The 17,790-nt window shown below is 39.4% G+C and overlaps 1 protein-coding gene across 2 annotated transcripts in view; it reads left to right on the plus strand.

Moving 5' to 3' along the window:
• golm2 (golgi membrane protein 2) overlaps positions 1-17,468 on the plus strand; it is a 35,155-nt gene extending 17,687 nt beyond the window's left edge. Inside the window, exons 2-10 of one of the 2 annotated variants that reach the window (XM_052138469.1) lie at positions 1,166-1,220; positions 1,384-1,486; positions 1,760-1,853; positions 1,945-2,089; positions 2,209-2,292; positions 3,157-3,462; positions 7,935-8,066; positions 9,158-9,325; positions 14,735-17,468. In XM_052138469.1, coding sequence (XP_051994429.1) covers positions 1,166-1,220; positions 1,384-1,486; positions 1,760-1,853; positions 1,945-2,089; positions 2,209-2,292; positions 3,157-3,462; positions 7,935-8,066; positions 9,158-9,325; positions 14,735-14,811 — 1,164 coding nt within the window. In that variant the 3' untranslated portion in view covers positions 14,812-17,468. The remainder of the gene's footprint in view (positions 1-1,165; positions 1,221-1,383; positions 1,487-1,759; positions 1,854-1,944; positions 2,090-2,208; positions 2,293-3,156; positions 3,463-7,934; positions 8,067-9,157; positions 9,326-14,734) is intronic. The other variant, XM_052138472.1, reaches the window with a different exon arrangement.
• Positions 17,469-17,790: the final 322 nt, after the last annotated feature.

A 17,790-nucleotide genomic window follows, 5' to 3' on the forward strand; every position in this document is an offset into this window, starting at 1 on the left:
GTTCAAACCAATGCATATTGGTCCTTTTGTTATGGCTTGTTTATGAATTCTTATGTCAGCTGCTCTTATTTTGCCAACTATCATCTTCTGATCAGTAGTTGGGAGCAGAGCCCTGACTCTTTTACTTCAACTCCAACCATTCAATGTCTACATCCCCTTATATAAATTTGCAATCTCGGCTCTCGAGCTGTCCCCCTTCAGGAGATCAGTGGCTGCCCCTGCTGATTCTGAAATCCCATCTTAAAGCAACCGCAGTAATGCACCAGAGATTGAATTCTCTTACTGTGGCTTAGTAACAGGGAATCATACAACAATAAGGTTTGTGTAATGAGAGAGTCAGTGCTGAAGAATGTATGCGCTAGGCAGCTAAGCAGAGTGCCTCGTGGGTCCTCAAGTGTTTTGTCTGTTTTGGAGGATGGTTCGGAAAGAAATATAATTATAGAGAGGTAAAACAGTTTGAATTTAGAGATTAATCACCCACAGCTACACACTGGGTTGAGTGGTTGACATTTTAATCATGGAAATGTAGGGAAGTAGAGCAAGAAAAATTATAAAACAAAACTATTTTATTTTATTAACAATAATTGCATTGTTTTAATATTGTATTTCTTTTATATATTCATTATAGCAGTATTTTTTTTATATTAAAGGTGCTCTCATCAAGTTTTTGTTCATGTTGTCTTAGACATACACTGACACTTTGTGGCCCGGATCCAGCATCATTCAAACACAATAGTTTTCAGTTACAGCCACTATTAATTTAGTCCATGAGTGAAAGTGTCCAATAACAGGGCGGTTACTGAGATTAAGCGATTAGTATTCAGCTGGACGTGTGATCCTAACATGGCAGCCCCCTATGACTGAAGTCTTCATGTCATGAGATTGGTCATGACTTTATACATATGTTTCAAAATTACAATTAATTTAAGGTGTACAGCTTTTTTAATGAGGAAAAAATAACTGAGTGCTCCTTTAAAAAGAATTAAAAACCAGTTACTTTAGGCTACTCAAAGTATATTATTTAGCTTGTGTTTTAAAATAATTTCTGTCAAGTTTCATGTCATGACTCATCATATATTCTAAATACTATATAGTAATTTAAATATTTTAACATTTTGTTTATTCTGTCATGCTTTTATTCACACGTTTTTTGTGTGTTTTACAGAATAAGCTGCAGAATGATGTCAGTGCCCAGATGTCTGAGATTCACAGATTGAAGGGTGAGTGCACACTAGAGGGTGCTGTTTTCCAATATCACCACATATCATGCTGTCCTCTAGTTAGACAGAGGATGTGTCACGGATCAGATCATGGTGTGTTTGACTGCTGCTCTAATGGAACATTTTAGGTATTGATTCTAAAGTTGTTTGTATACACTTACAGAGCAAGTGAAGGAGTTACGACAGGAGTTCATCCGACAGGAAGACCAGCTGAGGGAGGTGCGGAAGAACAGCACCAACCTGGAGAAAAAACTTGAGTATGAGAGGTGAATATGCTCTCTCTCTCTCTCTCACTCACACACACACACACACACACACACACAGATGGACTTCGAAAAAGGTGTCTCGTTTCATACAAACTTTTAAAGATACAGTAATACTGCGTCTAAGCAGTTTCCTAAATCTAATACATACACAGATACTCATGGCAAACTTTGTTCTGATCAATAAAGCTCTATCGTTTGAGATGAAGGCAGTGTTCTCTGCTCTATGACCATTTAGAAATGATCATGTTTCTGTTGTTTTCTTTTGTTTTGCAGTTTGCAGTGTGATCGACAGATAGCCGAGCTGAAGGCAGAGTATGAAGAGAGCAAGAAAAGAGTGGTGGAGGAGGAGGCCTCAAAACTCAGACAGGTACAGCTACCACTAGAATACAGTCAGTAAAAACTCTTTTGCTTGACCTTCACTCATACACATTATACTTTTCTATCAAATTATCTTGCAGAGTTCATCAGAGAAAAGTATTGTAGGTGCAGGGGGTCAACAGGTGGAGGTGGTTCTTGAGAAATCCAACAAAAGAAAAGAAAGGGAGGACACTGCAGTGCGCCAGACAGTGGATACACGACAGCATGACAGCCAAGGTCTTAAAGGTAGCAGATAAAAACACAGTGAACAAATGCATTAATGTTTGAGTTGACAAATTATCTGTTGATTGCCATGTGTCATTCTTTCACTTTTTTTTTTTTCTTTTTTTTATCAAAACTTCAAGATGAGATGGGTAAACCTGGGAGTGATGCTGGGATGCCTGCCATTGAGGATAGTGAAGTAGGAAAGATTGAAGATGCACAGTTTGGTAAATATCACAAACTATAACTAAAGCAGAATAAATTATCTGGGCAATAGACGTCTTTAAAAAAATAGACTCTCCAGCATACTTCAGGTTACCCCACAGTCTTGGAAAACCTGGAAATATCAGGAAATTTAAAATTTTGGATTTCCAGACCTGGAAAAGACATGGAAATTAGGGAAATATAAAAAAATCATAGACATTTCTATAGTGAATATGTTTTATTAGGGCTATCAATTTAATGTGTTAATACAGTTCAATTAATTAAATATAAATAAAAATAATAACACATTAAGGTCCTTGGACATGATTATATAAGGAAGATTCATACCATCAGAGCAATTTAAGCTCAAAGTACCACCTGTTTTCTCCAGGTGCCAGTAAGCGAAACTTCAGCTGGATAGGCACACATTTTCAGACAGCACAAGATAAGGATGGATACGTTCAAAACAGTTTAATGCAAATCCGAACGCAGGGATCTGAAGACGTGTTTTTTTCTAAGTTTCAAACTAAGTTTAACTTGACACATTAACCTTAAAAAACTGTATTAAACTAAAGCTTTCTCTGCTCTAAAATAGCTAGCTTGTTAATCAGTTTGTCCACTGAGACATTTGTACGCTAATTATTATAATAATTTAAATCTGTACATTCCAATTTAAAAGATTGGTAGCTGACAAACCTGTACAAAAGGAAATCTGCCTCAACTTTATCAAATGATTTTAAGATCTTTATTAAATGATCTCTAAAAAAAAAAAAAAATCCTTATCCAGTTATCATGTACATCTGGAAAGGTCATGGAAATCATTGTTTAAAAAAGTGCAGGAAGAGTCCGTATATGACTTCACTCAAATGCTTTAATTGTTTCTACAGCTCTAAAGAAGCCAGCTATCACGCAGAAACACATGGAGCCCGCAGAGGCTGCAGCATTACTAAAGGAGGAGAGGGCAGATCTCGGAGCAGGTGCTGATGCTAGACCAGGTGATGATTTGGCCCGTGGGCAACCGCTAGACCAGCCAGATATGCCCCATGATGACAACCTGCATGTAGGGAACCACGAGGTACTCGTTCAGCAGCAGGTTCCAAAGCCAGTGGCTAAGAAACCCATGCTGTTTGATGAGGACAATAAGGTGGCCATAAATGCAGATGAGTTTGGAGAGCAGCGCAGACAGCTGGAAGGTGAGAGTTCATGTTTTCTCTATCATTTGTGCTGAATTAATACTGTCACTTTACAACCAAGTTGATTTCTTGGCTATTGCTGGCCTGTTTGATTTATGGAGCCAAATCATTTACTATATAGTTGGAATTACATTATTACAGTGCTTTTAAGGCAACACTGTATTAAAATGCCTCATTTGCCTGCACTGTATCAAACAGGGTAGGGGAAGAGAGGGCAGAGTTTGGGGAAGAGCAGCTAGACATGCACATGTATTTAACCACCAACAGGTGAAAATTGGTTGGGATTTGAAGGATATTGATATAATTTATGTGTGTAGTATGAGATACAGATTGAAAACATAGAAGAAAAGGAACTAAACAAAAGATGAAAACATAGAAGGAACTAAAGAAAACTTAAACAGCTCTGTATAAATTCCAAGAATTCTAAGACTAATAAGAGCCAGCGAAACACACAAAAACTTACTGAGTGCACCTTAAGTTTTAAAGTCTTCCTACGTACACTGTTACTGTGTTCAGAATTCAGATTGTAATAAACAATTTTTTCTACATTTTTAATTTGTGTGCTTGTTTTCATGTAGAGATGCACTGATGTATCAGCTGCCGATATTTATCAGTTACTTTTTTGACCAAATTAAAACATCAGCATATCGTTATTAGCATGAAAAACCGATGGTTTATTTATAGTAGCACACTGTAAAAACTCTGTCAATTCAAATGCACAATCCAGAAATAATAGAAGCCAAAATATGTAGAAGTGTTAGCACTCCTAAAAACATATACATTTTGTATTTTCCTTTTTACCGTGTTAATATGGAAAAATCTCAATTAAAAACATTTGACCGTCATGAAATTTGCACTTACCTTTTGACTTGATGAGTAAAACAATCTATTAAAACATTTTGAAACCAGCATACTTTGAATTCTGAGACATCTGTATGATTGAATTATTATTAAAATTGCAATATGGCCTTGCATGGTTACTAAACCTTTAAAGGCTGCTTTTAAAATAAAGTTTGCATTCAGCGCTTCAATCAGCGCTGTTTGAGCAAGCTGCGCTCTCTAGCGGTCTGGGCGGCATTATCCATGATACAGAATTAAAAAGGGGGTTATGTTCCTTTGGTTAAAAGTTTTTATTTTTCCATGATGTGGTTAACATTTCCATGAAACTCCCCAGCATATGTATGGTATGAATATTTAATGTTCTATTATATACAGTACATACATGTTAAATCTGAGTTGTGTTGTTTTGAACTGCAAAAACAAAAGTGCAAAAATGTTGTGGAAGTACAAATTAAAACAATTTATAACAATCATCATGTTATCATATTAAGTTATTTTTGTGTCTATTTTTGTAAAGTTGTTTAAATGTTTAAATCTGAATATGTATGTGTGACTCTAATAATAAAAACAAAAACAGCAATAATAATAATAATAATAATAATAGCAGCACAAAAAATAATTACTTCCCGTTCTTCGTTCGCCATGCTGGATTACTGACGTAAATGCTTCATTTCCGTTCTAATTAATCCATATTGCGCAAAAGGTGCGCAGAATCAGTGGCTTATGATATGATTGGTTAAGCTCGCATCTGATTGGCTAAAGAGTACGACAGACCCACGTGGGAAGAGATCTCTGCCAGGAAAGTCTCAAAAACACACACACACAAATCCGAGGTGATTCACACGTGAATGACGATTTGCACATTCAGATTCATGGGTACACTCGTACATTTTAAACATTCGAAACTTTTTGCGACTAGTTGTATATCTATGAAGTATGTTTTGCGTTTGTAAAATGTATTTTACGTATGCATACTTTTATTTTGCGCATGTGAATAGCTTTTTGTGAATGTATTTTTTTTTTTCACGCACGTGAATTTTTTTTTTTTTGTGTACGTGAATTAGGTTTCATACATGTGAAATTGTCTACGCCTCGGCTACTCAGACCACATCTCTGTTATGTTAATTCCAGCATACAGACCGCTCGTCAGACGCACAAAACCGCTTCAGAAGCAGGTGAAAACCTGGCCAGCAGGAGCCATCTCTGCTCTTCAGGACTGTTTTGAGTGTACTGACTGGCACATGTTCAGGGACGCTGCAACATATGGCGATTCTACCAACTTGGAGGAATACACAGCATCAGTGACCAGCTACATCAGCAAGTGCATTGATGATGTCACTTTCTCCAAGACCATCACCACATGCTCCAACCAGAAGCCTTGGATGACTGCGGAGGTGCGACGCTGCTGAGGTCCCGAGACTCCGCCTTCAGAGCAGGCGATAAGGCAGCCCTAAGAACAGCTAGGGCCAAACTGTCACAGGCAATCAGAGAGGCAAAGCGCGCACACGCCCAGAGAATCCACAGTCACTTCCAGGACAGCAGTGACATGCGGCGCATGTGGCAGGGCATCCAGGCCATCACCAACTACAGGACAACATCAGTTGCCTGTAACAAAGATGCCTCCCTTCCAGATGCGCTGAACGACTTCTACGCTCGGTTTGAAGTGCAGAACGACGTGGTGGCGAGGAAGACCACCCCTCCTCCCAATGACCAGGTGCTCTGTCTTACCACGGCAGATGTGAGGAAAACTCTACGTAGAGTCAACCCACGGAAGGCTGCTGGACCAGACAACATTCCTGGCACAGTGCTCAGAGGATGTGCAGACCAGCTAGCAGATGTTCTTACCGACATCTTCAACATCTCTCTGAGCAGCGCCGTCGTTCCAACGTGCTTCAAGGCCACCACCATCATCCCCATGCCAAAGAAGTCTTCAGTGTCCTGCCTCAACGACTACCGTCCCGTCGCACTTACACCCATCATCATGAAGTGCTTCGAGAGGCTCATCATGAGGCACATTAAGACCCAGCTGCCCCCCTCACTAGACCCACTACAGTTTGCGTATCGTCCAAACCGTTCAACGGACGATGCCATCGCCACAACCCTCCATCTGGCCCTCACCCACCTAGACAATAAGGACTCATACGTTCGAATGCTGTTCATAGATTTCAGCTCAGCGTTCAACACAGTCATTCCCCAGCACCTGATTGGAAAGCTGAACCTGCTGGGCCTGGACACCTCCCTCTGCAACTGGATCCTGGACTTCCTGACTGGGAGACCTCAGTCAGTCCGGATCGGGAACAGCATCTCCACCACCACCACACTTAGCACTGGGGCCCCCCAGGGCTGTGTGCTCAGTCCACTGCTGTTCACTCTGCTGACTCACGACCACATCGTCAAGTTCGCCGATGACACGACCGTGGTGGTCTCATCAGCAAGAACGACGAGTCAGCATACAGATAGGAGGTGCGGCGGCTGACGAACTGGTGTAGAGCCAACAACCTGTCCCTGAATGTCGACAAGACAAAAGAGATGGTTGTTGACTTTAGGAGAGCACAAGGTGAACACACTCCGCTGAACATCGACGGCTCCTCTGTGGAGATCATCAAGAGCACCAAATTCCTTGGTGTTCACCTGGCGGAGAACCTCACCTGGTCCCTCAACACCAGCTCTATCACCAAGAAAGCCCAGCAGCATCTCTACTTTCTTTGAAGGCTGAGGAAAGCACATCTCCCACCCCCCATCCTCACTACATTCTATAGAGGGACTATTGAGAGCATCCTGAGCAGCTGCATCACTGCCTGGTTTGGGACTTGCACCGTTTCGGATCGCAAAGCCCTGCAGAGGATAGTGAGGACAGCTGAGAAGATCATTGGGGTCTCTCTTCCCTCCATCAAAGACATTTACAAAAAACACTGTATCCGCAAAGCAACCAGCATTGTGGACGACCCCACACACCCCTCACACAAACTCTTTACCCTCCTGCCAAGATTTACCGAAGCATTCGGGCCCTCACGGCCAGACTGTGTAACAGCTTCTTCCCCCAAGCCATCAGACTCCTCAATACTCAGAGACTGGTTTGACTCACACACACACACGTGTCCTGAGTTGCACTTTAATTACTGTCACTTTATAACTGTCTGCTACCTCAATAACTGCTATGTGCATAGAACACTATCTCATAGTATGTTATGTTTACGTTTTTAGAAACTGTCATCTTTTTGCACTACTGAGTACTGGTCGGTGCTGCACTGTGTCTATTGTCCTGTTCATTGTCAGTAATTTGTTGTAGTGTCCGTACTTTGCACATGTTTGCACGTGCACTTTATATAGGTATATATAGGTATTTTATATAGGTATTTTATTTTGTTGTGTTGTCTCATGTGGTCCTGTGTTGGTCCTTTGTTGTTTTTATGTAGCACCATGGTCCTGGAGGAACGTTGTCTCGTTTTGCTGTGTACTGTACTAACTGTATATGGTTGAAACGACAATAAAAACCACTTGACTTGAATCGTTTTTTTTTGCGTGAATTATTAATGAGATTGATTTGGCTCCATATAATCCCACCTCTCATGGGATTGTATATTTTTAATGTCCATATATTTATTTTTTGTCCTCCTTTCCTTCTTCATTAGCTCCTGAGGGTTTAAAGGCAGAGGGAGCTGGGCTTCCTGCTCCTCCTAACCCTGCTCAGGTTCTGCCCAAACCCATTGATCCTCACAATGGCATAGATCCTGTGCTCGCTGAACCCCTGCACCACCGTCAGAGTGAGTATTAAACAGTCAAAAGGAGCAGTTTCAGATGATGACAATTAATCAAGCCAAAGCTTCAGTTAGAGTCCAAGATTCTCTGAAAACCAGAACACATATGCTAATGTATATGTTTTTGTCATTCGGTGGTCTCTGTAATGTGCTGGTAGCTAACCTTCATCAGCTATATTCTGCAATCTTTAAGGAATAGTCCTTCCAAACATTTAATTGAATTATATATTTTTTTTCTTGTGTGGCGCACAAAATGAGATATTAACCAAGCTGCTCTTTTCCAAACAATGAAAGTGGACCGTGATTTACACTGTCAAGCTTTTGTGTTACATGGAATAATAAAAAAAAAAAAAAAAAACAAGTTTGGAACAACATGAGGGTGTGTAAATGACACTATTCTTTTAAAACTGTGGCTTGATGCAGCACTAGCTGGCACATTTTAAACCATTTTACAAATCCCTCTTTAGCAGCATGCATGTGAATGGATTAGAAGCACAAGCAGAGTGGAACTGTGTGTGATAAAGAAATTGTAAACTTGAACACACCACTGTATTTTGGTGTTTTTCAGTATCTTGGGTTAAATTCAAGCAGGGGTGTGTGCAAGGGTGCATAAACAGCGAGATAGCTGGATGAAGTACAAAACTCAAAAAGTACAAAAAACAGAGGATGCTCTTAGATAACTGTGCTGCTTGACTTTGCTCTTGGACTCCTCCACACAACCATCCTTACTTCTGTGTGAAGTCCTCTATCACCAACTCCATTCCTCATTTGTCCGCTGGGATTTTATTTGCCTTGGGTTCAAGTTATTGCATTTTCTTTTTTAAATCCTTTTTAAACTCATTACCTTCCATTTAGTCATATCTACAGGCAGTTGTCATTCCTCTGCTCTTTATTCCGATCATGAATGTTTCAGATCTGTTCGCCTGTCCTTACTTTCTATGACTGTAACTTCTGCTCTTCTGTCCTATCTCACGTTTATACATTTTTTTGTTTGTGCTTTGTCTTTTTCCCCTTGTTTGTTTCTTTGCTATCTATCTGTTTGTCTTACTCTCTCCTCGTCCTTTCCTCCCTGATGGGGCCCTTCTCTGCCTCTGCAGGCCGTTTCTTTGATGAAAATGAGTCCCCTGTAGATCCGCAACATGGCAATAAGCTGGCGGACTACAATGGGGATGATGGCAATGTGGGTGAGTATGAGGCTGACAAGCAGGCTGAGCTGGCCTACAATGAGGAAGAGGATGGTGATGGTGGGGAGGAAGACGCCCAAGGTGAGCCAGGGGGATTGCGATTGCTTTGCTATTCCACCTCCTCTCCCCCTCCCTTGTCCTGTTGCTGTATTAAGCTGCTGGTTCAGTCATCATGGGCTCACAGCATATTGAATTACTCTCAGTTCTTGTCCTGATGCATATAAGGCTAACGGAAGGAACAAACTTTGGAACCTTTTATGATTACGTTTCAAACTCGCTGTGTGTGTGTGTGTGTGTGTGTGTGTGTGTGTGTGTGTGTGTGTGTGTGTGTGTGTGTGTGTGTGTGTGTGTGTGTGTGTGTGTGTGTGTGTGTGAGAGAGAGAGAGAGAGAGAGAAAGCGAGAGATCGAGAGATCGATCCATCCTTAACTCTTCTGGGCCATGTGGTTATGAGACTGAACCTTCCCCCAGCATGCGTCTTTCGGCTCTTTTGTTTATGCACTTTATTCTCCAACTCCTGCCCTTGGCTTCACTAATCAGTGTACTTGTGTGTAGAGCTGTTGTGATTTCGGTCCATGTAAAAGCCATAATGCTGTTCTCAATGCCATCTTTTTCACTACTTTTTTTTGTTAATACATTAGATGCTGTGTAATCAATGCTGTATAGATTTGTTCAGTGGACGCATAACTCATAAAACCATTGTGTGACCATCTTCTTTAATAATGCCACCATAATGCCATCATCAGCTCCCTCTGTCACTTAATACTTGTGGCAATTGTAAACCCCATTTCTCTTAGGCCAAGTCCACACTGCAAAGTTTTGGAAGTGACAAATATATTTAAATTCAGTAGTGAATACCTTTATAACTAGTTGTGTATATATGGAATATTGGAGTCACTACTGTAATTGTGATGTTTTTACATGGTATGTTTATATGCACTTTTAAAAGTTTGATTTCTGTCAGACTTGAACAATAATTTGTCTTTTTAAAATGTCATTTAAACACTTCAGTCTGATTTTTGCAAGTTGGACAAACAGACCTAGATAATGCGATTGTAGCTTGGCCTTGTCCAGCATGTGTACACGTTAATCAGACCACAGCTGGCCTCTGCATACTGCATGTTCAGCTGAGGTCTTTCAAATATTCGATAACACATTTTCATGTTTTTAATTGGATAGACATGGAGACTGTAGACCCGCTGTAGCTTGATTATTACTGCGTAAGTCATAAATGTTCTGGCATCTCTTTGAGAGAGTTCATTCTCTCTTCCAAAAGAGAGTTCATTCACTCAGTTTGGTTCTGATTATGGTTCCAATTTTCACTACTTGAATTTTTCAGGTTTGAATTAGTTTGTCACTAAACTCTGTACAGAAAAGTATAAAGCAATCCGAAGAGGAGTGACAACTATAAGCTTCAGTGTGTACGTGGCCTTAGTAGCTCTCACTCTTTCGAGTTTGAATTCAAGAATCAAGGCGTATTAGGCTATCCCTAACCCACATGAAAATGTTTTAAGTTACAGTTGAAGTCAGAAGTTTACATACACTTAGGTTGAAGTCATTAAAACAAATTTTTAACCACTCCATAGATTTAATATTAGCAAATTATAGTTTTTGCAAGTTGTTTAGGACATCTACTTTGTGCACGACACAAGTACATTTTTCAGCAATTGTTTACAGGCAGATTTTTCCTCTTTTAATTGACTATATCACAATTCCAGTGGGTCAGAAGTTTACATACACTAAGTTAACTGTGACTTTAAGCAGCTTGGAATATTCCAGAAAATGATCTCAAGCCTTTAGGCAATTAGTCAATTAGCTTCTGATAGGAGGTATACCTCTGGATGTATTTTAAGGCCTTGGGAAAATCAAAAGAAATCATCCAAGACCACAGAAAAATAATCGTGGATTTCCATAAGTCTGGCTCATCCTTGGGAGCAATTTCCAAATGCCTTAAAGAGCAACATGCAGGTTGGACACCCCTATATAGCATAGTGTATGTTGATGATAAAACAACTAGATTTTCTGAACTGGAGTAATATATATTTAGCCATTAACGATATTTTGAGATAAATTGTGATAAAATAACTTCCGCGTCTATAAAGCACTAACCGGAAGTGACGATGGGCGAGGGAGTCTGGTCAAGTTCAAGCTCAGGTTACAATGAATGCGAAATGAAGAAACCGAGTTCTCCGGTGTGGACGAACATGCCTATGATGGCCCACAGGCCTATAATTATGAGCAAATTAAGAGTTAAAATAATTAAAAGTAAGACTTACTCTGCTAAGTCCTCGTTTTCGTTGCACAGAATGTCTGCTAACGTTAGCACTTTGTCCTCCAGTCCAGCCCGCGCCAAAATCCGGTGTGCACTTTGACGGTGGACTTGATTCCATCGAGTGCACCGAGGGAACAGCATCAGTAATCAGCCTCACGTGGTCCTTACTCCGAAATCCCATCCGAGACTCCAACAAATCTCCAGGTCGATAATTCTCCGGAGTGAAATGTGTGCCACAAACAACCGAGTGTGTGGTAACAGACGCGGCAGTGAAGTCTGCTCTCTTCACCTGCACAAAACGCACTCAAGACCGAAAAGCCTTGTTTTTTCTAGAAGGAAAATGATGGACACGATGTCCTGACAGGCTGGAATTCGTGCAACCAGCACAAACACAATAATTTACCATTATGACTTCTCTAAAACTTTCTGTACTGCTCTAACTACATCAAGACCCACAATGAGAGCTGACCGCGAGCTCTTTTGTTTGCCTCGCCCTACGTCATATGACGCGTTGATAGCGGGAAAGGCGTATTCCAGAGCCTAGCACATTTTCATCAAAATCTCTACATCAAATGAGATTTAATTAGTAATTTCTACATATGTGTTTTTAAAAGACCTCTGCAGACAAAATAAAGTATTAATTCAGTTATAAATTCAACCTGCATGTTGCTCTTTAAGGTACCACGTTCATCTGTACAATCAATAGTACGCAAGTATAAACACCATGGGACCACGCAGTCATCAAACCGCTCAGGAAGGAGACGCATTCTGTATCCTAGAAATGAACGTATGAGCAAAATGTCAAAACATTTCATTCAGAAAATCAATCCCAGAACTACAGCAAAGGACCTTGTGAAGATACTGGAGGAAAAAGGTAGACAAGTTTCTATATCCACAGTAAAACTAGTCCTATAATGAAATAACCTAAAAGGTTGCTCAGCAAGGAAGAAGCCACTGATCCAAAACCGCCAAAAAAGCCAGTCAACAGTTTGCAAGTGCACATAGGGACAAAGATCTTCCTTTTTGGAGAAATGTCCTCTGGTCTGATGAAACAATGGAACTAGTGATGCACCGATCGACCGGCCAGGGACCGGAATCAGCCGATTTTCCACATGCCCGGACCAGTGACCTGCTGGCCAGCCTCGCGTCTTTCCGATTCTAAGCCAGTCCGTGTTGTTGCCAGCGGCGCAGGCAATGACGTCACAGCCGCATGTAAACATGTAATTGGCGTGGAAGATCTTCACTGTGAGAGAAGAATACATAAAGTTCACAATTTGTAATAATTGTAAGGCTAAAGTAAACCGTGGGGGAACCACCACAATAACGTTCGGAACAACAAACCTAATTATACACTTAAAACACCATCACCCAGCTGAAAATGCCCATTTTAAAAAAGAAGCTAAAAAGGTAAAGGTAGCTAAAGTTAGCCAGAGCTCAGAGCCAGCCACAAGTCAGCAGCCTCTGCTATCATTCCTTGGTAGGAGCAGCGAAAAGACCAAAGCAATTACGAGGAAAACTATGGAATTCATGGCCCTGTATGACCAGCCGTTCTCCATAGTTGAGGACAGAGGGTTCAGAAATCTGATAAATTTCCTCGATACAGAGTAGGTGGTTCTTTTCCGACGTCGCGTTGCCGGAGTTGTTTCATGTCATGTCACTCACGCAGCCTGTTACAAGCATACCGGTCAACATTTGGGTACACAAATCCGGGAAGGGGGGTGCTGGATGGCAGAGGCAGGCTAAATACAAACAAATTGTGCCCCTGTGATTTAATGTGCTGAGTAACGTAATTTTTCCCACCGTGTCCGATATTAAAATCAGTGCGACACAAATTGCAAAAGGCATGGGTATTGTTGATATGGCTTCGGGATATGAAATTAAATTCTTCTGTCCAGCTGTTGTTAAATTTACGTGTGTACACATAATATTTTATATATATATATATATATATATATAATTTCGCCAGAGCACCACCTGAGTCTTTTCCTCCCATCTACCAGTGCTGCTTGATTCAACTTCCCGCGTCTACTACCTGCGCAGATATCAATAGAGCAGCTGGGTTTTGGTTGCCAGGTTGAGGTCACAAATGGGTTGAAATTGGTATGATGTGTTGATTGTGTGAGTAGGATGTGTTTCATTCAAGATCTGGCAACTGGACAACCTTGGAATAAGCATCTGTTTTGTTATATAAAGCAACTCATTTGCAGTTAATTGTTATTTCTACCCCTCCAGTCAGAGCACTTTATTTTGAGTTGTTTAAGTGAGAGAAGATCCTGTATACTTGGTGCAGTTTGGGGGAAATTGTAATATTTAATAATTTATTTTATTATGAAAATAAAATTTTGCTTTGAAGAAAGGTAGATTTTGTTTGTATATGTGGTCAATAATAGTTCTTAGAAAGAAAATCGGAATCGGCAGGTCACTCTTGCAAAAAATCGGAATTGGCCAAGAAAATTGCAATCGGTGCACCTCTCAATGGAACCATTGTTATGTTTGGAGGAAAAAGGGGGAAGCTTGCTAGCTGAAGAACACCATCCCAACCATGAAGCATGGGGGTGACGGCATCATGTTGTGGGAGTGCTTTGCTGTATGAGGGACTGGTGCACTTCACAAAATAGATGGCATCATGAGGAAGGAAAATTAGTGGATATATTGAAGCAACATCTCAAGACATCAGCCAGGAAGTTAAAGCTCATCGTAAATGGGTCTTCAAAATGGACAATGACCCCAAGCATACTTCCAAATTTGTGGTAAAATGGCTTGAGGACAACAAAGTCATGGTATTGGAGTGGCCATCACAAAGCCCTGACCTCAATCCAACAGAAAATTTGTGGGCAGAACTGAAAAAGCGTGTGAGCAAGGAGGCCTATAATACTGACTCCTGACCAGCAACTTATTGTGAGAAGCTTGTGGAAGGCTACCCAAAACGTTTGACCCAAGTTAAACCATTTAAAGGCAATGCTACCAAACACTAACAAAGTGCATGTAAACTTCTGACCCACTGGGAATGTGATTAAATAAATGACATTTTACATTCTTAAAATAAAGTAGTGATCCTAACTGACCTAGTCATGGAATGTTTCTACGATTAAATGTCAGGAATTGTGAAACACTGAGTTTAAATATATGTAAACTTCTGACTTCAACTGTAGTTAGTCAGGAATTGTTGTGAAACTCTTTGTTCCCTTGTTTAACTATCCTTCTTTTTGTATCATTCAGATGATGAAGACCGGGAGGCTCCAGGTGAAAGGGCAGTGGATTATGGAAAGCGACATCAAGCCATTGATATTCTGTAATCCCATCACTTAAAATCCCTTAAATAGAATTTTGGATGTTCTTGAAAATGAAGTAACAAAGCAAGAAAAAGGAACTTAATTTCTTGCCCTCGGATTTCTGCTGTGATTTTGGTGTAATGTACGATTGGAGACATTCTGACAATTCAAACTATTTCAGTGTCTTCGGAGGGGAATGAGTTTCATTGAGCAGTTATGGCTGTGAAATCTGTGACTGCTGATGAGAACTGCAAAAAGGGATCTTCATGATCGACAAATATTTGCTTGCACATGACCTGATTTGAGAGAATTGTTTTCTTTACTTTTTTTATCTGTAGCAAAGGTCTAACAGAATTGGCTTTTGGAAATGAGAAAAATATTATAATGTACAAATGTGTTTTGTTTGTAGGTTTTTTGGGGGGTGGGGGGGAATAGACAGGCAATATATCTGTTTAATTCACAAAGTGGAACATATTGATATTACTGGTGAAAAGGACCTCTACAATACCATTTTCCCCCTCAAAGAACTGCTGAAAAGCATAATGCCCCTATATCTTTTGGACAATTGTTGCTGAATAGTGTAGACTATTGGAAGATGCAATTGAGCTGCTGTTTACCTTTTATTTTCTAACCACCCTCTGGTTGTCCAGAGATTATTCAAGACTTCTCATTGTTGCGTGAACCATTTTTTTACTGCGCACTGTTTCTTAAAGAGCACTCAGTAGTGCACACTGAGTCTTGTAAGGACACTGTTGCATGCAAAAGGAAGCCTTTGTAAATCAGCCTGTAGATCATCAAGAAAATGAAAAAGCAATACTTGGTGCCACAGACTAAACTCATCATGGCTTTCGACCTGCATCCTTTCTTACTGTTAGACCTAGATGTACAGTAAATAACCGAGGAGTCTGATTGACATGGGATGCTGTAGAATTCCTAAACTCTCAAATGGAAATAATGATCATCGACCTAACTGTTTGTGTTTGCTTCATAATACTGAATGTACTCTTATAGTTTGTAATTGTTTTGAGATCTGTCACATGGGTGTTTGGGTTCTCCAACTTTTACAGAGCTGTGCAGTGCAGTGCAATCCAAGGATAACATTTAACTAAATGCTCTATATTTCCAATAAACTGGTCCTGTTTTGGAAAGTACAAAACCTATCACTGTGATTGAACTATAGAAAGTAGCATTGAGAAGAGCACACTTCAGAAATCTTCCTAAAAAAAAATTCCCAGACTGCTTTAAAAACATAACTGATTACATGAAGCTAACAATAAATGACTTTATTTTTTAATTTTTTTTCCTGTATACACTCATCGTCAGTTTGCATTCATTGTTCCGTTTAAATGAACATCTGTTTTATTTTTTGATGTGTATACATGCTTAAATTGCATTGGTTTCGTGGCCATTTGTTTACTGTATTCACCACATGTGTATACATTACAAAATGTAAATTTTTATGTAAAATAACTTCATATTCAGTAGGGTATGTTGGGGCTAAAGCTTAATGGAATATTTCACTCAATTTAATTTCTCATCTTTTACTCACACTCACGACAGCCCAGATGTGTATGACTTATGCAGAACACAAATTAAGATTTTTATAAAAACATGTTTTCTGAAATTTAAGGTCATAAAAAGTCTTAAATGATGCAACAAAAGTCTTTATTATCATTTAAAGAGGTCTTAAATTTGGGGCGGAAAGACAGGAATCATGATATGACATAATCTGATTATCAAACTTCAAAAGAAATTATTTAATTAAATAAATGCATGCGCTGCATCCTTCAAAGTGAAAACGGGGCACTGTATTTTCTCCAAGCATGCGGGGGCTTGTGAGTGTTTTCAGCTGTTGCAGAGCAGTTAACAATCATCAAGCCATATCGAAAATGTATGACAAACTATCACTAAAGATCAACTGTTGATGATGATATAGTGTTGATGAAATATGACAATGTTTACTTTTAATTGTTTATATTGTAATACATTGTAGATTATTGTATGACTGCACATTTTATTGCCCTTATCTGTTTGAATGAGCAGCTAGAAGCGGTGAAGCGCATACATTTCAAAATATTTCCCAGGTGTATTATTTTTTTTTTTACTATAATTTTTTGTATCAGGAATTTAATTACATTTGGACTCTTGTAGTCTCTGTATGGCCCTCCAAAACACAGGAAGACTAAGAACATTTAATATAGGCTAACAATTTTATTGTTAGACCTTTAATTTGTATTTACTTATATAATGGTACATAAACCAATTTGATTGTGATATATTGTATATGTGGAAAGCATGCCTTATATCCTACCCTGTTTCATGTTGAATGTGTGCCCCTGCCTGTGTAAGTAAGAGTCTAAGATACATTATTTATTTTGACGTTGTTTGGGTTTGTTTTGGTCAAGGGATGCAGTATTAATTTTATTTGTCCAGGTCTTGGAAAAAGGTCTAAAATTAGATTTTAAAAACTCTGCGGCAACCCTGTAACAAATTAATCTCCATTGTGATTGGATCCCACTTTGAAGATTTTCCAGAACAATTCTATTTACCCCACTTAAAAAAACAATGTGTTTTAAAGGGGCCTTTAGCCCCTGCAACAGATGGGCTTTTTACCTCCAAAACGTTCCATTCACTTTAAGACAGGTATTTAAAAACTTTTAATTTAATGACCTTGGACAAAATTGAAAATGATAAGTATTTTTATTTTTTTTCTCAAAATAAATGTACATTTCAAGGATTTTCACTGGCTACATCAATTTGCAACATTTGAAAAAATATATAAATAATTAGATTGAATTGCCTCAAAATCAAACTTTAGACACCACATGAAATTATCTCATGGAACAGGAATATTTTGCAGTGTAAAGTGACAAACAGGTGTTTTTTTGTTGCTGTTTAGTGTTTTAGGAGAAAATCAAATATGCCTTTTACCCCCGAGGGCCTTTAGCCCCGTTGGTCCTTAATATTTGTACATATAATGTGATTGTATCAGTTTTAGACATT

The sequence above is a fragment of the Xyrauchen texanus genome, chromosome 2 (genome assembly GCF_025860055.1).
Source record: "Xyrauchen texanus isolate HMW12.3.18 chromosome 2, RBS_HiC_50CHRs, whole genome shotgun sequence".
Lineage (NCBI taxonomy): Eukaryota > Metazoa > Chordata > Actinopteri > Cypriniformes > Catostomidae > Xyrauchen > Xyrauchen texanus.